We start from the raw sequence: 22,422 nt of genomic DNA, 5'->3' as shown, positions 1-22,422 counted from the left end.
TATTTTGGCGTTGAAGGACGAGAACAGAGCTATCAGATGATTGTAGCGATGAGCCCAACATCACTTTGCGTTGACTTTTCTTCTGTCGTACCCTTGAGAAAGCCGCATGGAGGCTAGGCAATGGCTTTGTGCTAAGGACTCTGGTTGTTTTCAGCCTTCCATGTCTTGAAATTTGGATTGGTGGATTCCAGGTGTGTTGCGGAACCCGTAAGAAAGTCTTCCCTCCCTCGGCCGCATATGTACATTAATACGGACTGTGACCAAGGCGAAAAATTCTTGCCATTAAGTTTATGGCAGGTGGCTGAGAGAGGCGATGCGTCGCCCATGAACTGTGGTGTGGGTGCCGGAGTCGCGGATTCAGAAGCAGAGGCCATCCCGTTTTTCGTCCCGTATTTTGTCATTGATCGGCCACACTCTCTGATACCATGTGAGATTTATGGAAAGAATGTAGAGGTGAGAATCTCTTATTTCACATCTCTTGAAATTTGAATACAGTGCTACACTTATATGTACTGCAAAATGAAGGCTAACAACCTAATCTATCCAAAGATTTAAATTACAACCAAAGGATAAAAGTTCAAATATGAAAAACCAACTTATCCGATATGATCTTATAGGATCTTCAACATTTTCTTTAGCATGTCCAATCATCTTCTTCGTTCCCAGTTCCTGAAAAATACAGTGAGAACCATTGAAAACAACATTGTAATTAGAGTCTTTTGTGAGCTTTTGGATTGACAAGAGGTTTGTACGTGAAGAAAATTTTTAAGGGTGAGATTTTTGTTTATAACAATGTCTCCTTGTCCTGCTACTGTTTTCACAGAACCATTGGCCATTCTTTTGTGACTTCAACATGGCTGATATCTGTCAAATTTTGTTGACAGTGGGTCATACGATCTGCTGCTCCTGAATTAATGACCTAGGTGCTATTGTTGGTTATATCCAAGGCATTATGAGTGGAGGAAGATGAACCTGAGAATGCCAAACTGCAAGTACCTACTGTGGAAGGTTTCTCCAAGGATCCCAAAAAAATCTTTAGTTTCTCCATTTCTTCTCTATTGAATTCAATGGGTGATTCTTTGGAGCTATTTGAGCCAACCTGTTGGCCACTTGTTGCTCCATAGGCCTTTCCTTGTCTCTTGAGAGATCCTCCTTTACCTGTCCAATTTTATTTGGTCTTTGTGGCCTGCCATGAATTTTCCAGCACTTATCTTCAGTGTGATTATCTTTTTCACATTGAGGGAACCACATGGAATTCTTACGGCTTGATCTTGAAAAATCATGCTGCTTGTTGTCCTCGCTGGCAGACTGCTCAGAGCCAAAGCTCTTCCCTTTTGTGGCTGCAAAGGCTGAACTATTCACTGAGTTGTGTTCTATATTAACTCCTTTTCTACCTTACTCAGCTCAAACAATTGCAATTGTTTCATTTAGTGATGGTAGATCTTCTTTTCCAAGAATTTGAACTCTTACGACATCAAATTCAATATTCAATCCTGCAAGGAAGTCATAAATTCGATCCTTTTCAATTATCCTTTTAAAGAGTACTGCATCATCATTGCACTTCTTTTTTATGCACTGGTAGTGATCCATCTCTTGCCATCAACTTTGCAAAAGATTGGAATATTCTGTTATCGTCAAACTTCCTTGTTTAGTTGATGAAATCTTTGTCTTGATTTCATAGATTTGCGCAGTATTGAGAAACATGCATCACTGATTTCAGGCATCATAGAGTTCCATAAACTGGGCATTACCATGGAGTCTTGTTCATCCCATGTTTCAAATCCAGGATCTCCCTTTTTTGGGCCAGTAATGAGTAGGTGACTCAGTTTGCCTTTTCCCTTCAAGAATGTGCGAACCAATTGAGATCACTTTAGGTAATCTTCCCACTCAGCCTATACGCTGAGTGAATGTATTGCTCCCCAGTTGACATTGCTTCCCGGTTGACATCAGGTTGCTGCCTTCATTCGGCTGGATTTCTTAGTGGCTTTAGCACCACTACTCTCAGTCTTTTCTGACATTTTTGCATGCCAAATGGTTATGACTTACGAGATTGAAGAGGATTGAAGGATTGGCGAAGGCGATGTGAAGAAACTTCAAACTGTAATGCCCAGGTTTTTACAAAGATCTGGTACCATGTATAAAATTTAAACGAAGAAAAACATATTTCTTATTCACTGAATAATGATGTTTACAAAGATATATATACACAATACCTAGGAGCTAAATTAGGAAGATCTAATATCTAATCTTAGAGAATATTTCCTTAATCTAAATTCCACAAAATCTTTGTGATAAATATTGACTAAATAATTACAATTATACACAATCTTTTTATTTTGAAATTGATTTTCCCACAAAAACCTTTGGAATATACATTGGTTTTTATTGGAATTTGCCATGTGTAATGAGACACATTGTGCTGGATAGGTTTTCCACATTTAGTGAAACTTGTTTAACTTGCTCCTACACTGCTCCACATCCCATTTATTTGTGAAAATCTAATTACATTACCATTTAATTTCTTAATATTGTGAACCTTATAAGATATAGAATCTTTATCCGTTAGCAAGGTTGTAAATGGTGGGTGCGGGGCGGTCGGTGACCGCCTACCGCTTAGGCGGTGCCCAGGCGGTTGATTTTTTTAAAGTAATTTTTATAGATAGTCATGCAATATAATCACAAATAGTCATCGTTTTTTTAATGTAAAATGTGCAATTAAATAACGTTTAAGCACAAAGAAGCTTCATATAATATAATATCATCTAGATAATGTGCAATTAATAAAGATTCATCGTCATATTAATCTTCAACAATAAATCAATAATAAAATAATAAATTAATAATAGGAAAAAAATTTTGATTTTTGAAATCACAAAATCATAAATATTTTAAAAAAAGTATGATAAATAATAAATATGCAATGTCTAACCTAAATATTTTGACTGCTGATGGCGGTTGGCGGCTGCGGGCGGCAGACTGTGTGTGGTGGTTGAGAGTTGAGAGTGAAAACCAAAAAATAAAATAAAGTGTGGTGTGCTAGGGTTTTGATATTGGTGTGCTAGGGTTTTGATATTTAAAATTAGTCGACTTTGACTAGGTTTTTAAAATTTTTGGCTAAAAATTGTTGACTACAACTTAAAAATCTTGATTGCCCGCCTCGGCCGCCTGCTCGCCGTCTCGCCTGCCTAGCCCGCCTGCTCGCCGTCTCAACCCGCCTCCCCAACGCCGTATAGCTTGGGCTGCCTAAAACACCCGTCTCATGCATAGGCAGTGCGGTCGAGTGCCGCCTACCGCCTAGGCGCCCGTCTCGATCGCCATTTAGCACACTGTCTGTTAGATCTGTCAGGCTTATGATGTTTGTGTATAGTTGATCGAGCAAAACTTGCACTGTGGAATCCTTAATAAAAATATGATTTTGTATGCTCGAAAATTAATCGCAAGTGCACGATGTCAAGTAATAGTATAATGTACGCGGGTACGAGTATTGTTCCATTGAAAACTGTATTTTACAATTATTATTTTCAGTTATCAATTCTTGAGCAACAAAATTTGAATGGTTGTTTATTACTACTACGCTCAAATAAAAATGCAAATAAAAAGGTTCAGGAATTAAATAATGAGATATAATATCTAGAATGGTTAATTAAAACTCAATGAGAAATGAATTTGTTGAGAATTTTAGTTCACCTACCCCTCGTTCATTAATTAATTCGTTCGATAGCGAATTACGCTTCCGACATGAATTCCTATTCAATTGAACACACCCTCTCGAGTTATGCCAAGCTAATTCTACTCACTGAATTAATTAAATGTCTTTAATTATTTATCAAGAGTGAATCGCATATCGATCTATGAACTTCCCTAATTTTCGTCCTCCTGGACTATGACTATCGGTGTGTATCCAATTTCATATTTCTATGTAAATTGTAGATCCACAGACTATACTACTCGTTCTTATCACAAGCTATTCTCTCGAACTCACTCACGATATAAGACTATTATTAAAGTTAGCTACACTTTAATAATTATAATGCAACACAGTCGTATAATCAAGAATAAATCAACAATATCAACAATGGAATTAACCAATTCAAAGTTCGGGGTAGGATCCCCATAAATCCCAACAAATAATTTAAGTTTAGCTACTAGAATTCATGGTAAAAATAAATACAGCAATTTTTAAATGATAACAACTAGATTAGAAATACTAGACGAGATGAGATCTGCGAAGAACGATGCTCGGAAATCTTGAAATCTTCAATCCCAAGCAGTTGCTCCAAGCTCTTCTCCTTCTCTCCTCCCTTGGCTGCTGAATGAATGTCTCTTTTTTGTGCCTAGGTTTTTTTACTTTAGCCATCCACCTTCCAAATTGAATAAAATCCAAATAGGAAACTTTCCTATTTTGATTCGCGCTAGGGCGGTCAAGTTTCCCCGCCCCAGCGCGCGATCTTCTGTACTGCTGAGGTCTTCCGCAGCCTCTCGCGCTGGGGCGGTCTAGCGCGACATCTTCTGTTCTTTTTCCTTCAGCCTCTCGCGCTGGGCGGTAAAGTTTGACCGCCCTAGCGCGAGGTGTTCTTCTTGGCACTCATATCTTTTGCGGCACTCACGCTGGGGCGGTCAAGTTTGACCGCCCTAGCGCGACATCTTCTGTTCCCAGCCTTCTCTTTCAAATGATTTTTCTCCATTTTTCTGCACATTAACATACTTCAGTGAGCGGTGATCAAATGCAATAAAATAAGAAGAATTGACATAATGTAGACTCCATATAACCCAGAACGATGCGAACTACGACTTACACAATGTATTAAAACACGTAAATATTACCTCTATCAACCCCCATACTAACCTTTTGCTTGCCTTCAAGCAAAATATGTTACAGACCACAACCAAAACGTGAACCAAACAACAAAGTGAAAGTACTAAAAACAACTAAACTGATGGCGAAACAACAAACTGACCTCTAATGCCTCAACGGGTTTTTGAACTACATCCAATTAGTCAACTCACAGCATCTATTAACACCCCTTTTTAAAGCATCTTATAGCATTTTGATTTGACTTGTGGTCGTGTGTGTGCTATGGGTTTCACCAGCTCGTGCTTCAGATAGTTTCATTCGCGAATCATGCAAGTCACCAAATCAATAATTCAACGCAAGTTTCTCTATCCTGAGTTCTGTTTCTATTCGTGACCAACTAGTAAACACAAAGCGGCAGAATTTCATAGTTGTCCAACAAGAATTAGGGAGTCAATATCCATAAATGTTTCAAACGGTTCAAAAAGATGGGGAGTACACTGATCATTTTCATTATGCACTTGTCAGCATTTTTAGCTGACATTCCTCAACGCCTTACATCTCTATCTTTCTAGCCTCGGGATAGGATTTCATCCCTTTTTGGCTCCCTCACACCTTACATCCTTTTTTTTTCTTTACATTCTAATTCTATTTTTTTTAGTGCATAATTTTTTCATGTATACTCCCTGGGTTTTGAATACAATGTATGTTCATTTATTTGGCCTAAGGGCGACTTTTGAGGTTTGATGCACGATTGAGACGAAGATTATTCCAGGTGGATTAAAGTTTTCTACTATAGTATATGCCACTGGTCAGTCACGACTGTCAACAAAATTCATTCAAGTTCTACTCGCATATCATGTTTTTCTAGTTTTCCCACAGATTTTTAAATTCAACTGTCATTTACATTACTGCCAAAACCCACTATGTGCATATACAAATTCACAATTCGACGGGGGATTAATAATGAGTGACAAGACTAAGCAACATGCAGTTCATTTAACCTAAAATCATCATTGGTTACCAACTCACTTGTTTCACCATCAACTGACACACATGCAAGACACAAACTAAATGAACCCCTCATACTAAGAGTGTGCCATGTCCCCATTGCACAAAGAAAAAAAACTGAAACAGATAAACGAACATATGAATGCAGAACATAGGCACAAATGCAAAATAAATGACGGAATGAAACAACAATAAGAACCAAAAACAGAATGCAGTAGGAAAAAAGAAAAAAAAGGGGAAACAGTGAACTCCCCTGATCACGGCTCATCTTCCTCGTCCTCGGGTGGCACAACTCAAAGCTCCTGATCGTCAGCCTGTGGATAAGCATACTGGAATGGGAATGGAGGCGGGAATGCCGGTGGTGGTGGGTAAGTGGCGGTGTCAAGGCCCATGTGCGATGCCATCCCGCGTACCAGAGACTCCATCGATGTCATGTGGGCGCTGTTGACAGTGTTATACTGATCTTGATGGACCGCAAATGCACACAACTCATCAACCTTATCAATAATGGACCGTCGGCGGGGCTGTGGGGGTAATGGTGGGTGGTTGGCAGCTGCCTCCTCCTCGGGTACCTTTGGGAAGTCGATAGCACGCTTGCCTCTCTTCGTCTTCTTCCACGAGTCGTCAATGGGCTTCATTGGTTGTAATCATTCGTCCTCCACATTGACAACAACCCCGGCTCCACACACAGCTCGGTAACAATAGTAGGAAAGAATAGGGCGATGCTCGAGCTGTGTATGGACTGCTGTATCTGAGAAAAGATCAATCGGTCCACATTAATGGGAATGCCCTCCATCAGTGCGTAGACCAGGATGGCGCGGTCTTTCTGAACGTCACTGGTATGTGACACCGGCATCAATCGTTTCGAGAGGAACGCATACCACATCGCATGCCTAAATAACAAATATTTTTCCAGAAAAGAATTCGGAGTCTTCCACCTAGCCCCCGGGTAACATATGGTTTGCATAATGAACTTGAAATTCGGATTGGCGATTAACGCCTCTAAATCAGACTCATCAACTACAGGGGTAACCAATAATGCATTTAGTGCGGTTGAGTCGAAAGAGACTAACCTACCCCGTACCATATCCGCTCGATCAGTCCGCTCGGCGGCGTTGGCGTAAAATTCACGCACAAGAGGAATCACCGCGGCCTTAGGTGGAGCAGAAAAAGACTCCCATCCCCGTTCCTCAATACCATGCAATAAATCTAAGGATCTACAGGATAATCAAACCCCCGCTCCGGAATGGGGCGTCTATTAACTTTGGCATGTTCATATCTATTTCAGGCTTCCTCATTGACAAATTTACCTCTAGTACCAGACGATGAGGAAGAACCTCTAGTACCAAACGAGGAGGAAGAAGAGGCGTGTGTTATCTTTGATTTCTTCGGAGCCATGTATGAATGTGGGTTTGGAGAGATGCCAAGGCCAATCCGCGTAGCTTTACAGAAATTGAAGGAAGAACGGAGTCACCGACGGCTTGAGTGTTGTGGGAGTGTAGGAACTCGAGTGCCTGCAAATCAAGAGGGGAAGATTGAAGGTGAGGGGGCGAATTTAGCAGAAATTTCGGTGTGGGGAGAAATTGTGGGCGCGCAGAGTGAAAAAGAGAAGGGAAGGGGGCGATTTTATAACGCGCCGCGCTGGGGCGGTAAAATTTGACCGCCTTAGCGCGGTGCGTTCTGGTGAAAACCAAAGGGGTCGCGCTTGGGCGGTCAAACTTTACCGCCCTAGTGCTAACACACACCTCTTCTTCCTCCTCGTCTGGTACTATAGGTAAATTTGTCAATGAGGAAGCCCGAAATAGATATGAACATGTCAAAGTTAATAGGCGCCCCATTCAGGAGCGGGGGTTTGATTTATCCTCTAGATCCTTAGATTTGTTGTATGCTATTGAGGAACGGGGATGAGAGTCTTTTTGTGCTCCATCTAAGGACGCGGTGATTCCTCTTGTGCGTGAATTTTACGCCAACGTCGCCGAGCGGACTGATGGAACGGCTGTGGTACGGGATAGGTTATGCTCTTTCGATTCAACCGCACTAAATGCATTATTGGTTACCCCTGTAGTTGATGAGCCTGATTTAGAGACGTTAATCGCCAATCCGAATTTCGAGTTCATTATGCAAACCATATGTTACCCGGGGGCTAGGTGGAAGACTCCGAGTTGTTTTCTGGAAAAATATTTGTTATTTAGGCCTGCGATGTGGTATGCGTTCCTCTCGAAACGATTGATGTCGGTGTCACATACCAGTGACGTTCAGAAAGACCGCGCCATCCTGGTCTACGCACTTATGGAGGGCATTCCCATTAATGTGGGTCGACTGATCTTTTCTCAGATACAGCAGTCCATACACAGCTCGAGCATCGCCCTATTCTTTCCTACTATTGTTACCGAGCTGTGTGTGGAGCCGGGGTTGTTGTCAATGTGGAGGACGAATGATTACAACCATAGTTGTGAAAAGCGCTCGCCTCGCTCGCTTAAGCGCGAGGCGACGCGAGGCGGCCTACTTGCGCTTCGGATTGTCCCGAAGCGCAGCAGGTTAATGAAGCCCACGCTTTAGTGCGCTTCGCCTGGATTTCTGAGCGATATCGCTAGGCGCTTCAGCCCATATGTGTTATTTTAGTTCTGTCCAAGCCCAAGTCCAGCTCCAAATGAAAGCCCAGCCCATGTATATTAAAATCTTTGTCGTTTAGTGCTTCTGCCTCTGCCAAGTCTACTGCCTTTGCATTTGTGCGTGAATCTCTTCTGCCTCTGCCTTGTCGCCACTGACCCTGCCGCCGCCGCCGCCGCCGACCCTGCCGCCACTTCTCATTTGCTACCCAATTAGTAAACCACTAAACCGTAATTTTAGGATTTTTTTGTTTAAAATTACAAATTGTGTTTTTTATTTTTAATAATATAATAGATGAATTGTTTTTTATATTTCAGAATTTAAACATGTCAAACACACCAATTCCATCAAATCGAAAAGACATTGCTTGGAATTATGCCACACTTCCGGATCTTAAAAATCCAAATATTGTATGTTGTTCTTTTTGTGGTAAAATAACAAATGGCGGGATTTATCGGCACAAGCTGCATTTAATTGGGGGCAATAGAAATGTGAAAGCTTGTCCGAAGTGTCCGGAGCATGTTAAAGAAGAAATTAAAAATTTCATGCAAAAAAAGAGTGTTTTGAAGAATCAAATGGATGATATTCCTCATTTAGATGATATTGTTGATTTAGAAGAAGACGAGGATGAGGATGATGTTCAAACTAAAATGAAAGGGAAACGACCAATGTCCGGCCCTACGGTGCAGGGTAAAAGGTGTAAACAAGCAGGGCCTATTGATCTTTATTTTTCGAAAGATGTAGAAGAAATTGTCAAACAGAGACGTGCGAAAAATAAAGGCCAATATGATGAAAATAAGAAGAAATTAAGAGAAGATGCGGTTCAGAAATTTGCTACGTGGATGTATGATGCCGGAATTCCTTTTAATGCTGTTAAATATGATTCTTTGCAACCCTGTATTGATGCTATTGGGGTTTTTGGAGTGGGAATGAAACCTCCATCATATCATGAAGTAAGAGTTAAGTATTTGAAGAAGGAGTTGGCAAATACGAACCTGCTTCTCAAATCCCACGAAGAAGATCATGCTAGGTATGGTTGTACAATTATGGCAGATGGGTGGACGGATAAAAAAAGTAGAACTCTTATAAATTTTTTGGTAAATGGTCCTAAAGGAAGCATATTTGTTGAATCGGTGGATGCTTCAAGTTATTCTCACACTGCTGATAAGATGTATGAGTTACTTTCTAAATTTGTGAATCGAATTGGAGAGCAGAATGTGGTTCAGGTTGTAACAGATAATGCCAGCTGCAATGTTAGAGCAGGTAATATTTTAAATTGCAAATTAAATTAAAAATTCTGATTTTTCAATTTTTAAAGTAAATTTACTTCATTTTTTCAGGTCGTCTTTTGGAAAACAATTTTCCACACTTGTATTGGACTCCATGTGCAGCTCATTGCTTAGATTTGATGCTTGAGGAAATATTCAAAATTCCTAACCTCAAAAAATTGCATGAACGGGCATTGATGGTGAACGGTTATATTTACAATAGACCACAATTGTTGAGCATGATGAGGGAGTTTACTGGACAGAGTTTTACTCAGATCGTGACATAGAAAATGATGAAGAAGTGTTGGAGGGTCTGTACAAATGCATAGGTAGATTGGTGCGAGGTGAAGATTTACAAGATAAGATTACAAATCAATTGGATAAATACAAAAAAGCAGAAGGACTTTTTGGTTTACCCATGGCTATTAGACAAAGAGCTTCAAAATCACCAGGTAAATAATATTTAGTGCAATATGAATTTATTTCTCAAACATTACTTATAGTATCTTTGAATGATAAGAAATTTAATTTTATATTTTTTTTGTGTTTCAACTTTCAAGCTGATTGGTGGTCTTTCTTATGGTGCATCAACACCTGAATTGAAAACATTTGCAATGAAGATTTTGCACCTCACATGCTCTTCATCAGGTTGTGAACGTAATTGGAGTGTATTTGAACATGTAAGTTAGAAGTTTTTTTTACATATTAAATTTTATATTATGAAGTATGAAGTATGAACCTAACTTATTACTTTCTAATTGTTTGACAGATACATTCTAAAAAAAGAAATAGGTTGTCTCAACAACGATTGAATGATTTGGTATATATCAAATACAACAGAGCGTTGCGGCGAAGATATGCCATGCGAGATAAGATTGATCCTATTTCTTTGTCAGAAATAGATGATAGTAACGAATGGTTGTTGGGAAAGTTGGATGATAGTGATGAAGAGAATGATGATAACGATTTGGTCTTTGAAGATGATGATTTGCGTTGGAGTGATGTAGCACAAGCGGTTGGGGTTGGTGAAAGTGCATATGACTTTCGATCTCGAAATGCATCTACTTCAAAAGGAGCGTCATCATCCACGTCAGCAAAAAGAAAGCAATCTTCAGCTCGAACTAGTCTTGCGGATGAAGTGGATGAAGAAGAGATCAACATTGATGATGAAACTGAAGAAGAAGAAGATACCGATGGATACAAATCAAGTGATGGGGCTGATGACGTAGATTTGGAAGATGAAGACTACGATTAAAATGACATTTGATATTTCTTCTATCACATTTTGAAAGACTTTTTATTTTAGTTTGATTTTTTTTGATACTATTTTGTTTATTGTGGCGTGACGTAGATTTGAAAGATGAAGATGACGATTATAATGACATTTGATATTTCATGTATCACATTTTCAAAGACTTTTTATTTTATTTTGAATTTTTGGATGATAATTTGTTTGTTGCGCTTTTTTCCGTAAAGCGTGCGCTTCGCTTTGCGCTTTGCGCTTGAAGCCCCAAGACACTTGAGCGCTTTTTTGCGCCTCGCGCTTTTGACAACTATGATTACAACCAATGAAGCCCATTGACGACTCGTGGAAGAAGACGAAGAGAGGCAAGCGTGCTATCGACTTCCCAAAGGTACCCGAGGAGGAGGCAGCCGCCAACCACCCACCATTACCCCCACAGCCCCGCCGACGGTCCATTATTGATAAGGTTGACGAGTTGTGTGCATTTGCGGTCCATCAAGATCAGTATAACACTGTCAACAGCGCACACATGGCATCGATGGAGTCTCTGGTACGCGGGATGGCATCGCACATGGGCCTTGACACCGCCACTTACCCACCACCACCGTTGATATTATATCTCATTAAGTAATTTGTTTGATAGCGATTTACGCTTCCGACAGGAATTCCTATTCAATTGAACACACCCTCTCGAGTTATGCCAAACTAATTCTACTCAGTGAAGTAATTAAATGTCTTTAATTATTTATCAAGAGTGAATAGTATATCGATCAATGAATTCCCCCTAGTTTTCTCCCTCCTAGACTATGACTATCGACGTGTATCCAATTTCATATTTCTATGTAAATTATAGATCCACAGACTATACTACTCGTTCTTATCACAGGCTATTCTCTCGAACTCACTCACGATATAAGACTATTATTAAAGTTAGCCACGCTTTAATAATCATAATGCTACACAGTCGTATAATCAAAGAATAAATCAACATCAACAATGTAATTAACCAATTTCAAAGTTCGGGTAGGATCATCTTAAATCCCAACAAATAATTTAAGTTTAGCTACTAGAATTCATGGTACAAATAAATACAACAATGTTTAAATGATAACAACTAGATTAAAAATACTAGACGAGATGGGATCTGCGAAGAACAATGCTCGGAAATATTGAAATCCTCAATCCCAAGCAATTGCTCCAAGCTTTTCTCCTTCTCTCCTCCCTTGGCTGCTGAATGAATGTCTCTTTTTCGTGCTTAGGTTTTTTTCTTTAGCCATCCACTTTCCAAATTGAATAAAATCCAAATAAGAAACTTTCCTATTTTGATTCGCGCTAGGGCGGTCAAGTTTCCCCGCCCCAACGCGCGATCTTCTGTACTGCTGGTGTCTTCCGCAGCCTCTCGCGCTGGGGCGGTCTAGCGCGACATCTTCTGTTCTTTTTCCTTCAGCCTCTCGCGCTGGGGCGGTAAAGTTTGACCGCCCTAGCGCGAGGTGTTCTGCTTGGCACTCATTTCTTTTGCGGCACTCGCGCTGGGGCGGTCAAACTAGCGCGACATCTTCTGTCCCCCAGCCTTCTCTTTCAATTGATTTTTCTCCATTTTTCTGCACATTAACATACTTAAGTGAGCGGTGACCAATGCAATAAAATAAGAAGAAATAGACAGAATGTAGACTCCATATAACCCAAAACGATGCAAACTACGACTCACAATGTATTAAAACACGTAAATATTATCTCTATCAACAGTGTTAGCAGGTGCATGTTTATATTGGCTACAAGTCTTGACCTTAATTGCAATCAGTCGAGCATACTTTATTTGGGTATATTTATAGTAGCAGGATAGAGAATCAAATTGATTTTATTTCCAAAATATATATATATCAGTTATTTGCATTACGTGATTGATTCAATAACTAACGAGGTGGATCACGGAGTCAAGATTTGAAGTTGTCATTGACATAAACAAAATTTCAGAGCATTTTCATTGCCAATAAGGGTGTGGAAAGGTATTATGTTCTATAACTACTGGTATTGTTTCAAGATACATTGTATAAACTATTCAAAATGAATCCCAAATTTCTGAAGTTTGAGTTTCAGTGGTTCTAAGTTGTTTCTCTAGATCTTGGCTGCCATAGTATGAACCTGTAAATTTCATGATCAATTTAGCCAAACTTTGTGGTGGGTGTAATTTTGGAATTAACTGCGTAAAATTCATTACGTACTTTTTACTCTAACTACTAGTTCATGTTTTCAGCACGCTGAACCTTTCTATCAGAGAAGCAATGGTGACAGATATTTTGGTGGGAAATAATGACAATGTGGAAGGTGTTTGTACATTCTTCGGCATGAATTTCTATGCTCCTTCTGTTGTTCTCACCACTGGCACTTTCATGAGTGGTAAAATTTGGATCGGTAGAACGTCCATGTCGGCAGGAAGAGCTGGTGAATCAGCTTCTCATGGTCTGACAGAAAACTTGCAGCAGCTTGGCTTTGAATCTGACCGTCTAAAAACTGGAACCCCTGCGCGTGTAGATTCCCGCACTGTAGATTTCTCTGGATTGGAACCTCAGCATGGAGATGAAGAGGTCATTTCTTTACATTTATATGCAGGTTCTGTGATAGTTTTACAATACACATCGTTCCTGCATTGTTGATCAGTTTTCTTAACATTATGATGTGGATTTGATACATTAATCTTGTTTTGTTCTTTTCTACTCAATATATAAGTTAGGCACATAAAATTTTGAAGGTCATGTTGAACTTATAGGATGCTAAATTCCGGGTCGCTATGCTGTTAAGTGTTGATAAAGTTCCTCTGCATAAAAGTTGTAATCAATTAACGATCTACCATTCCAAATGGATTGATATGCTCCATTTGTTGGCCTTCTAAGCTCCTAACAGGTTGCCGAGGGGCCGGTTGACCTTGTGCACCTGTGGTGAACATGCCTCGATATTGTTTACTTGATTTAGCATGTTTAACACATAATTCGTGAGCAGTTTTATGCTTGTTCTGCTTCGTTATTGTCTTGTAAAAGTAGTGGTCTAGATTACCATCCATAGAATCTTTACCATCCGGCTGCGCTTGAGAGTCCTAGTCTCAACTTTATCACATTGGTTATATGTTGCTGTTCAGCCTATTGAACAGTAGACTTCATTCAAATCATCTTAAATTTATCGGCAGCTGTTCATGATCATGCACACCTGCTTGCCTGAATTTTACCATCACCTATACCTTATTGAGACTATCACCTTTGATATAGGGTCCACAATGATAACAATTTTGAAGTGTGATACTGATTTTCCAATTTCCTATTTATCAACAGATAAGCTGGTTCAGCTTTGATCCAAACTACCACTGTGAAAGAGAGCAGATGTGCTGTTATCTTACACGGACTACAAAGAAGACTCATCAGTTAATTAAAGAGAACTTGCATGAGACTCCCACTTATGGAGGATGGGTGGAAGCAAAGGGACCTCGGTACTGCCCCTCCATTGAGGACAAGGTTTTGTAGATTCTACATGTTGACTTCCAATCTTTCTTTCTCTTTAACATCAAAGGCTAATAAAAATCATGCTATGCAAATTTTCTATACTTTGATTTCTGTTAGCACTGATGAAACTTCTTCAATGTTGAGGTAATGTATCTTTTCTCTATCATTCTAATATATTTTCTGTGTTAAGATCGTTAGATTTCAGGATAAAGAGTCACATCAAATATTTCTAGAACCAGAGGGTCGGACTGTACCTGAACTCTATGTGCAGGTTGGAGTTTTACCTTTTGGACCGTGTTGCATTTGTTGGTGATTGCATTCAATAGATTTTAACTCACAACCAAAGAAAATTATAGAGCCAGACGTTGGACTGCTAGTTTTCTCATGTACACATGCGAAAGAACGTTGGTAATCGTCCATCTTGTTATCCTACAGGGATTCTCGACTGGTTTACCAGAGAGACTCCAGCTGCCACTGTTGCGGACTTTACCTGGACTTGAGAATTGTTCGATGCTGAGGCCTGCTTATGCTGTGGAGTATGATTACTTTCCAGCACATCAATGTTTTAGGTCCCTCATGACAAAGAAAATTGAAGGACTTTTTTTCTCTGGTCAAATAAATGGGACAACTGGTTATGAAGAAGCCGCAGCCCAGGTATTTAACGCTCATGAACAAAAAAGTTTCCAAAATACCATGCTTGTTGTTCATCCGAGGAAAACAAAATAAGTTATTTGTACAAGTTTATTAGTGAATATTTTGTTCCTATTATGTAGATTTTTATTATGGATAGTTAATGTTTCGTAGTGTAAATCAGGATCGCTAGTTGTGTATATAATGAGGCACTTTGTATCATAATTAATAGAAGAAAAATATTATTCATAGCACTGATACAATGTTCTCTCTCATGTGCATATTTTCCTTGTATTTTGTTTGTTCACATGGTATCAGAGCCGTGAGGCTTTGATAATGCAGTTGAGAACCCTGGGAAGGAGCAACAACATCTGGGTCCTCAACCTTCACACCGTAATAATCGTGGTTCTGCCTGGGATTTGAACCTGACATCCATCTATTGAACCAGCATCTGTGTCTGGGCCACAAATTCGACGCCCTTACATCCCAGGTGAAGAGGCTACCGCGTTTGCGCAGCTAATTCGAGATCTTGTAGACCATGAACCAGAGCAATAATGTTTGGGTCAAAAAAAGAACTGAGTTCGGAAGTCCATAGACAAGTTGTGGGCCTGAAACACAAGACTTGTACCCGAATGGACTTGAACACGCATTGGGTTCCAGTGAGCATTCATAAATTAAATGGGAAAGAATTTCTTGAATGGGCCCAGTACATTAAATTGGTAATCGATGGCAAAGGAAGGCTAGGATACTTGACGGGAGAAACGAAGGATCCTGAATAGAAAAATTCGAAGTGGAGCTCATGGATGTCTGAAACTTCCAGGCTTATAAACTCCATGGAACCTTCAATAGGGAAAACCACCCTGTTTCTTCCCACTGCGAAGGACGTTTGGATTCTGTGAGGGAGATATATTTTGATTTGGAGAATTCTTCCCTGATTTTTGTGCTGAAAACCAGGTTGTGGAATTCCAAGCAAGGGGAAAGAAATGTGATCGATTATTACAATTAAATGCGAGCACTATGGCAGGAACTAGACTTGTGTTACGAAGAATCTTGGGAATGCAAGAATGACTATAAAAAACCAAAAGCACATGGAAATTGATCGTGTATATGTGTTTCTTGCTGGACTAAATCAAGAGCTTGACGATCTTCGTGGCAGAATTCCAGGGAAGAAATCCCTGCCATCCCTTAGCGAAGTTTTTGCAGAATTAAGAAGAGAAGATGGTAGACATCGAGTAATGTTAAGTGGAAAGCCTGCAATTTAAGTGTCAGCCCTGGTGTCCAAAAACACAACCAGTACTAGCATTCTCGACAATTGCATTAAGGGGAAAGAATCAAGTGTGAGCAGTGTCATAAGCCGAACTACACACAGAGACTTGCTGGGAACTTCATGACAAACCACAACACTGGAAGCCGAAGGGACCGAGAATTACAGCAAATCAAATGGAAGCCAGAGAAGAAATCGTGCCACTTTTTCAGTAACCATGTGTCCTACAAGAATATCTCTAAATCCTATTCTAGTTTTATCTCGCAATTGCACAGTGGTGGATGTTCCTAAGTCTATACAGGAGGCTCTAATGGTTCCGCATTGGAAGGAGGCTGTTCATGGGGAAATGCATGCCTTGGAAAAAAAAAGAAACATGGGAGATGCTGTCGTTGCCGAGAGGAAAGCAAACAGTAGGCTACAAATGGGTATTCATTGTGAAACTCCACTCTGATGGGTCACTGGAGCGATATAAAGCCAAACTTATTGCCAAGATATTCACTCAAACATATGAGATTTGTTGTTAAGAAACTTTTTCTAATTGTGGCAAAACTGAATATATAATCTTACTATCTTTAGGTTCAAATTTGGGTTGCCTCCTACACCAGTTGGATTTGAAAATGTTTTTCTTTATGGAGAATTGGAAGAAGTGTATATAAATGCTTCCCATGGTTTTGAGGATCAATTTGAAGGAAAATTTTTAGTTTTAGGCTCAGTTAGGTTAGAGTTGGGCACGACGGATTTTCAAGTTCGGTTGGGAGATTATTCAGGTCTGTTTTCTGTTCGATATTTCTACGAAATTTCTAACTTCCCATCATTCCCCTATTATGATAATATCTGGAAAGTACCTATTCTGCAAAAAGTTCGAGTTTTCTCGTGGATTGTGGCTTTGGGCAAACTCCCCACAAGTGACTCGGTGCGAAGAAGGTGGCCTGTCTGTGTGTTAGGCCCGCAATGGTGCACTTTATGTCAGAAGCAAGAAGAATATCAGGACCATATATTGGTGCATTGCTCTTTTTCGAGAGGTATCCGGACAATAGTGTTGCAAAAGTTGGGATTTGAATGGGCTTTTCCGAGAAGAGCACAAGACATGTTCATTATGGAGCGGGCAGTCCAATTGGGAGAAGATTTAACATATTCTGGTACTTGGTAATACACTGCACTTTTTGGTCAATCTGGCTGGAGAGAAACAACAGAATATTTGCAGGCTTATCGGAGACCGTGGATAACGTTTGGGAGAAGATCAAATTCAGAGTTGCGAATTGGACGACTAAGCTAACAGAGTTTACTCATTTATCTATTTCAGACTTAGTTAGGGATTAGAAATTTTTATGGTCATGACGATAGTCTTGTAGTGTTTTCTCGATTGTAACAACACTCTTTTGCCGATTACTCATCCGCTACTATTGTAAAATTTTATTTTAATAATAAACTTTAGTTTCTTATAAAAAAAAATTGAGGAAAATTTGTAAATTAAAAAGTCTCTCTGTGGACTAAAACAGTCCCCACGAGTATGGTTTGAAAAATTCTCCAGATCGGTTAAAAAACGAGACTGTACTCATGGACAATCATATCACAAAATGTTTGTGAAGCATACCAAGGGTGGAAAGGTGGTTGTTCTAATTTTGTACGTTGATTACATAATTTTAACGGTTTTTAACCGATCTGTACTCATGGACAATCATATCACAAAATGTTTGTGAAGCATACCAAGGGTGGAAAGGTGGTTGTTCTAATTTTGTACGTTGATGACACGATTTTAACAGGAAGCGATGAAATTTAAATAACAAGACTGGCTTAATGTTGCCTGATCGAGAATGGAATATATGTCTCACAGAGAAAGTGTATCCTGGATCTACTTCAAAAAACTGGGATGAGTGGTTGTAGACTTAGTGATACTCCTATAGATCCAAACATGAAACTGGGAAATGTGATTGAAGGAACTCATGTTGATACATGGAGATATCAATGACTGGTGGGAAAGTTAATTTATCTTTCTCACGCACGGCCCAGATATTGCCTTCGCTGTGAGTATGGTGAACCAATTCATGCGCTCGGCTTATGAAGAACACTTGGAAGCTATCTACAAAATCTTGAGATACTTAAAGAGCACTCTTGGGAAAGGACTAGTATTCAAGAAGAGTGATCAGAGGAGTATAGATGGATTTACAGACGTTGATTGGGTTGGATGAACTACAACAGAAGATCAACTTTAGGGTACTTAGTTTTTTTGTGGGAAAACCTAGTCACCTGGAGGAGTCAAAATGTTGTAGTGAGGAGCAGTGTAGGAGCTGAATCGAGGGCTATGGCGAATGAGGCATGTGAATTGTTATGGTTTAAGCTGGGCCTTGAAGAATTGAAGCTAGAAGTAGAAATGTCTATGTAACTGTTATGTGACAACAAATCAGCTACTAGCATTGCCAATAATCCAGTCCAGGACGACAGAACCAAGCATATTGAGATTGATAGGCAATTTATCAAGGAGAAGTTAGTAAGTGGGGTGATATGTATGCATTATGTTATGTCTGAGCAACTGATTGCAGATTGTTTAACTAAAGGGCACTTTCTACCAAAGTTTGAAGAATTTACAAACAAATTGGGCACGATCAATATCTTTGAGCCAATTTGAGGGGGAGTGTGGAGAGAGGGAAACGAAACAAGTTGTTTGTACAAGATTATTAGATAATATTTTGTTCCTATTGTGTAGATTATAATTAAGGATATCTAATATTCTGTAGCCTAAATTAAGATCTTTAGTTGTGTATATAATGAGACACTTTGTATCATAATTGATAGAAGAAAAATAATACTAATACCCACTGATACGATGTTCTTCTGTCTCGTGTGCAGATTTTCCTTGTGTTTGGTTTGTTCACACCTCTGTTACTTTTCTTGTGTATTCTTCAAACAGGGTATTGTGTCTGGAATAAATGCTGCCAGACACTCTGATGGTAAATCTCTAATTGTTCTTGAAAGGGAGAGCAGTTACATAGGAACTTTGATCGATGATCTGGTAACAAAGGACCTTCGAGAGCCTTATCGCGTGTTAACAAGGTATCAAAACTAAAGACGTTTCTATTTTTGTAATCCTCTTTGTGATTATCCCTACATGAATAAATGATATCTCATCGGGTTAAAAGTTAAGAGATTATGGTATGTGATCGTTCACTTTATGTTTTGGACAATCTGGCTTGAAAGAAATGACAGAATTTTCAACGACAAGTCTGTCATTGTCAATGAAGTTTGGGAGATGAACAAATTCAGAGTTGCGGCTTCGACAACAAAGATCAAAGATTTCAACCATTTATCGATATCAGACGTTGTTAGGGATTGGAAGTTTGTAATGTCTTGACGACAGTGTACTAGTTTTTTTAAATTCACGGACTACTCGTCCGCTTCTTTTGTAACAAGATTTAAATATTATATAAAATTTATGTTTCCTATAAAAAAAAAAGAATAAATGTACTGGTGCTAGACACTGCTCGGAACATCTTAGGATTGTAGGGCAGAGACCTTTTATTAAACATATAATGACAATTGACACTGTAAGGATCAGGCATATCTTGTCTCCAAACCCTACTTTATATTTTATATATTTTGAAAGAAACTGAACTAGAAGGTAGTTAAATATTCTTCATTTTATCAATTTTTTATATGCTTTAAGCCATTATTTTCATTAGCAATTTAGCACAGGTGGTCTACGTAGATGAGGCGTCTTTGTGCTTCTACCTCGTGTTCTTCTCTTATTATTTTCTTTTACAGTTCTAATTTTTTTTCCAGCCGCTCCGAATATCGGCTGCTACTACGGTCTGATAACGCCGACAGCCGCCTCACACCTCTTGGCCATGAAATTGGTTTGATAGATGAGAGCCGCTGGAAAATCTACCAGGATAAGCAGGCTCGAATTTCTGAAGAGAAAAAGCGACTCAAGACTACCAGGATTTCAGGTTTATATTATCATTTGTAAGAGCATATGATGGTTGTAATCTTCATTGGCCATGCTATAATTTTCACGGGAAATACGCATTTGAGGGACTATGCGGGTAATCTGTGGGTTGGGAATCTTTTAAATTTTAAAAACTTGGATCCAGTATGCTCTCGAAATTGGTTTCTTTCATTTGGCTCCTCCGTAAGTAGTTTTAATTTGGTGTTGACAAATTTCCTTTTTGCATTCAACTATTTTTCTCCAGCCACATGCTGCTCTCCCTCGTAAGCATTCAAATAGAAGCCTTATTGTGTTACATGCTTTTTGTGGACGGTATCACAGCTATGCGATGATATATTACGTATGCTCCAAATAATGCTTGGTCTATTTTAAGGCTTGTGTTGTGGCCATCACTGACATATGCAGTTCATTTTGCCTGAAAAGTTGTCTTATCGAATCTGTTTAACTTGTTAAAAGCCGTTCTTTGCGTATGCAGGTGTAATTGTACTGGGCTGATTTTGGAATTTACTTGTGTACTGATCATACCTGATGACTAATATCAAATTGAAAATTAATCCAATAATTACTTTCCTCGTGTTACTCTCAGGAGGAGATCTAGCCACTGAAATTACCGAGGTTTCTGGTCAACCCGTAAAGGATTCATCGACATTAGAAAGCCTTCTTAAGAAACCACATGTGCTATACAAAATTTTGGACAAGCATGGATTTGGGAATGAGCTGCTATCTAGGATCGACAAGGAATGTGTAGAGATAGATATTAAGTATGAAGGCTTCATCGTTCGTCAGCAAAGCCAACTCCAGCAGGTAGATAATTATAGAATTAAGCTTTAAATTTAAGCTTTCAGGCCTGGCACTTAAGCCAGATTTTGCGATACGTATGTGAATGTCTAATTAGCCAGATTTCGGCTCTCTATTAATAAACCAGTGGACCCTCACATCATCTTGATTATTAATGTTACAATAACATACAATATGTGATATGATTGTGTTCGTGTTGTCTCGTGTTGATAACTATGTTCCTTTTATAGATGGTTCATCAACAGCACAGACGACTTCCAGTAGATCTTGATTATTATTCGATGATGACTTTGTCACTTGAAGGACGAGAGAAGCTGTCAAAGGTATGTCTGTCTAATTGGTTGTCATCTAGCCTTTTTCTCGAAATTATGCTTACTGTCTGTTAACCCAAGAAGACCTGGTATCGTGGCTTCTCTCGTGAAATGCGATTCAATCATGCATAATTACCCTCATAGGGTGCAGAATTCAGATCATTGTTTGCAAAATACATTATTCTTAGTCCCTTTTCCTCAGGCCACACAACATGAATAATCCCATTTCACAGGTGAGGCCAGAAACAATTGGGCAGGCAAGTAGAGTTGGTGGAGTTAGCCCTGCTGACATTACAGCTCTCCTTATCATACTAGAATCAAACAGAAGGAAAGCCCAAGAACAGAAAAGACACCAAGTACTCATGTCTGCCGTCGAAGATGAAAACCAAGATGTTTCGAAAGACACTATTAAAGAGGCGATCAATGCTTGAACAAAACAAACAGAGACTAGCTTACTTGTCTTGAATCCTGAATGTATGACTCAAACTAACCCCAGAGCTCTCTCGGAACGGCTTCGGCTTATTTGCGTTGCTCTAGTGAACGAACCCATAACAAAAAATTTCACATTCTTGAGACGAGAGTGCGCTATGGGTATATATGATGCCATCTTTCAATGAATTACAACTTTTTTGTATTCCTCTTTTAAATTTTTGGAGAATCCTAATTTTATGTAATCATTAAATTTTGGAGCAAGCAACATCAGCATTCACCAGTGTATAAAGCCTTTGTGCAATCAAAAGAGTGAGAATTTTAGTGTCATAGGGGCATTGGCATATTTGTTGTCTCAACAGCTCGTTGAAAGATTTCAATATATCATACATGGTGTTTGGTTTATATCTCAAATTATTTGGAACTAAAATATTTTGTGTTTGAAATATTATTTTCAAATATGTTTCGTATACCAGGATTTTTTTTTTTTTTTTAACTTGACGGGAGATTTTGTGATTCGAGATGAATGACTGATTTTATTATGTCGAAAAATTTCTCGCCACAAAAAAAAAGTAGGTCTTTTGTGACACAGTTTTATATATTTATATCAATGAAATGGGTCCATCCAATTA

At 39.2% G+C, this 22,422-nt stretch overlaps 2 protein-coding genes across 8 annotated transcripts in view; both read left to right on the top strand.

Moving 5' to 3' along the window:
• The window catches only part of LOC140808993 (uncharacterized), a 29,235-nt gene extending 7,115 nt beyond the window's left edge, over positions 1-22,120 (top strand). For 4 of the 6 annotated variants that reach the window (XM_073166420.1, XM_073166419.1, XM_073166423.1 and 1 more), the window contains 9 exons: positions 13,179-13,509; positions 14,248-14,427; positions 14,606-14,686; positions 14,851-15,069; positions 19,218-19,360; positions 20,069-20,253; positions 20,839-21,056; positions 21,281-21,373; positions 21,595-22,120. In XM_073166420.1, coding sequence (XP_073022521.1) covers positions 13,179-13,509; positions 14,248-14,427; positions 14,606-14,686; positions 14,851-15,069; positions 19,218-19,360; positions 20,069-20,253; positions 20,839-21,056; positions 21,281-21,373; positions 21,595-21,792 — 1,648 coding nt within the window. In that variant the 3' untranslated portion in view covers positions 21,793-22,120. The remainder of the gene's footprint in view (positions 1-13,178; positions 13,510-14,247; positions 14,428-14,605; positions 14,687-14,850; positions 15,070-19,217; positions 19,361-20,068; positions 20,254-20,838; positions 21,057-21,280; positions 21,374-21,594) is intronic. The other 2 variants (XM_073166422.1, XM_073166421.1) reach the window with 1 other exon arrangement.
• Positions 8,253-11,244, top strand: LOC140808995 (uncharacterized). Of its 2 annotated transcripts, XM_073166425.1 has the most exons (4): positions 8,253-9,676; positions 9,754-10,133; positions 10,242-10,361; positions 10,451-11,244. In XM_073166425.1, exons 1-2 carry the CDS (start codon positions 8,740-8,742, stop codon positions 9,966-9,968), a joined length of 1,152 nt encoding a protein of 383 aa, XP_073022526.1. In that variant the 5' UTR covers positions 8,253-8,739; the 3' UTR covers positions 9,969-10,133; positions 10,242-10,361; positions 10,451-11,244. The 2 variants fall into 2 exon arrangements, with proteins under 2 accessions (XP_073022526.1, XP_073022528.1); XM_073166427.1 differs by lacking the exon at positions 10,242-10,361.
• Positions 22,121-22,422: the final 302 nt, after the last annotated feature.

Source organism: Primulina eburnea, chromosome 13 (genome assembly GCF_022965805.1).
Source record: "Primulina eburnea isolate SZY01 chromosome 13, ASM2296580v1, whole genome shotgun sequence".
NCBI classification, from domain to species: domain Eukaryota; kingdom Viridiplantae; phylum Streptophyta; class Magnoliopsida; order Lamiales; family Gesneriaceae; genus Primulina; species Primulina eburnea.
The sequence above is the reverse complement of the archived record's forward strand: the minus strand, read 5'-3'. Positions and strand labels throughout refer to the sequence as shown.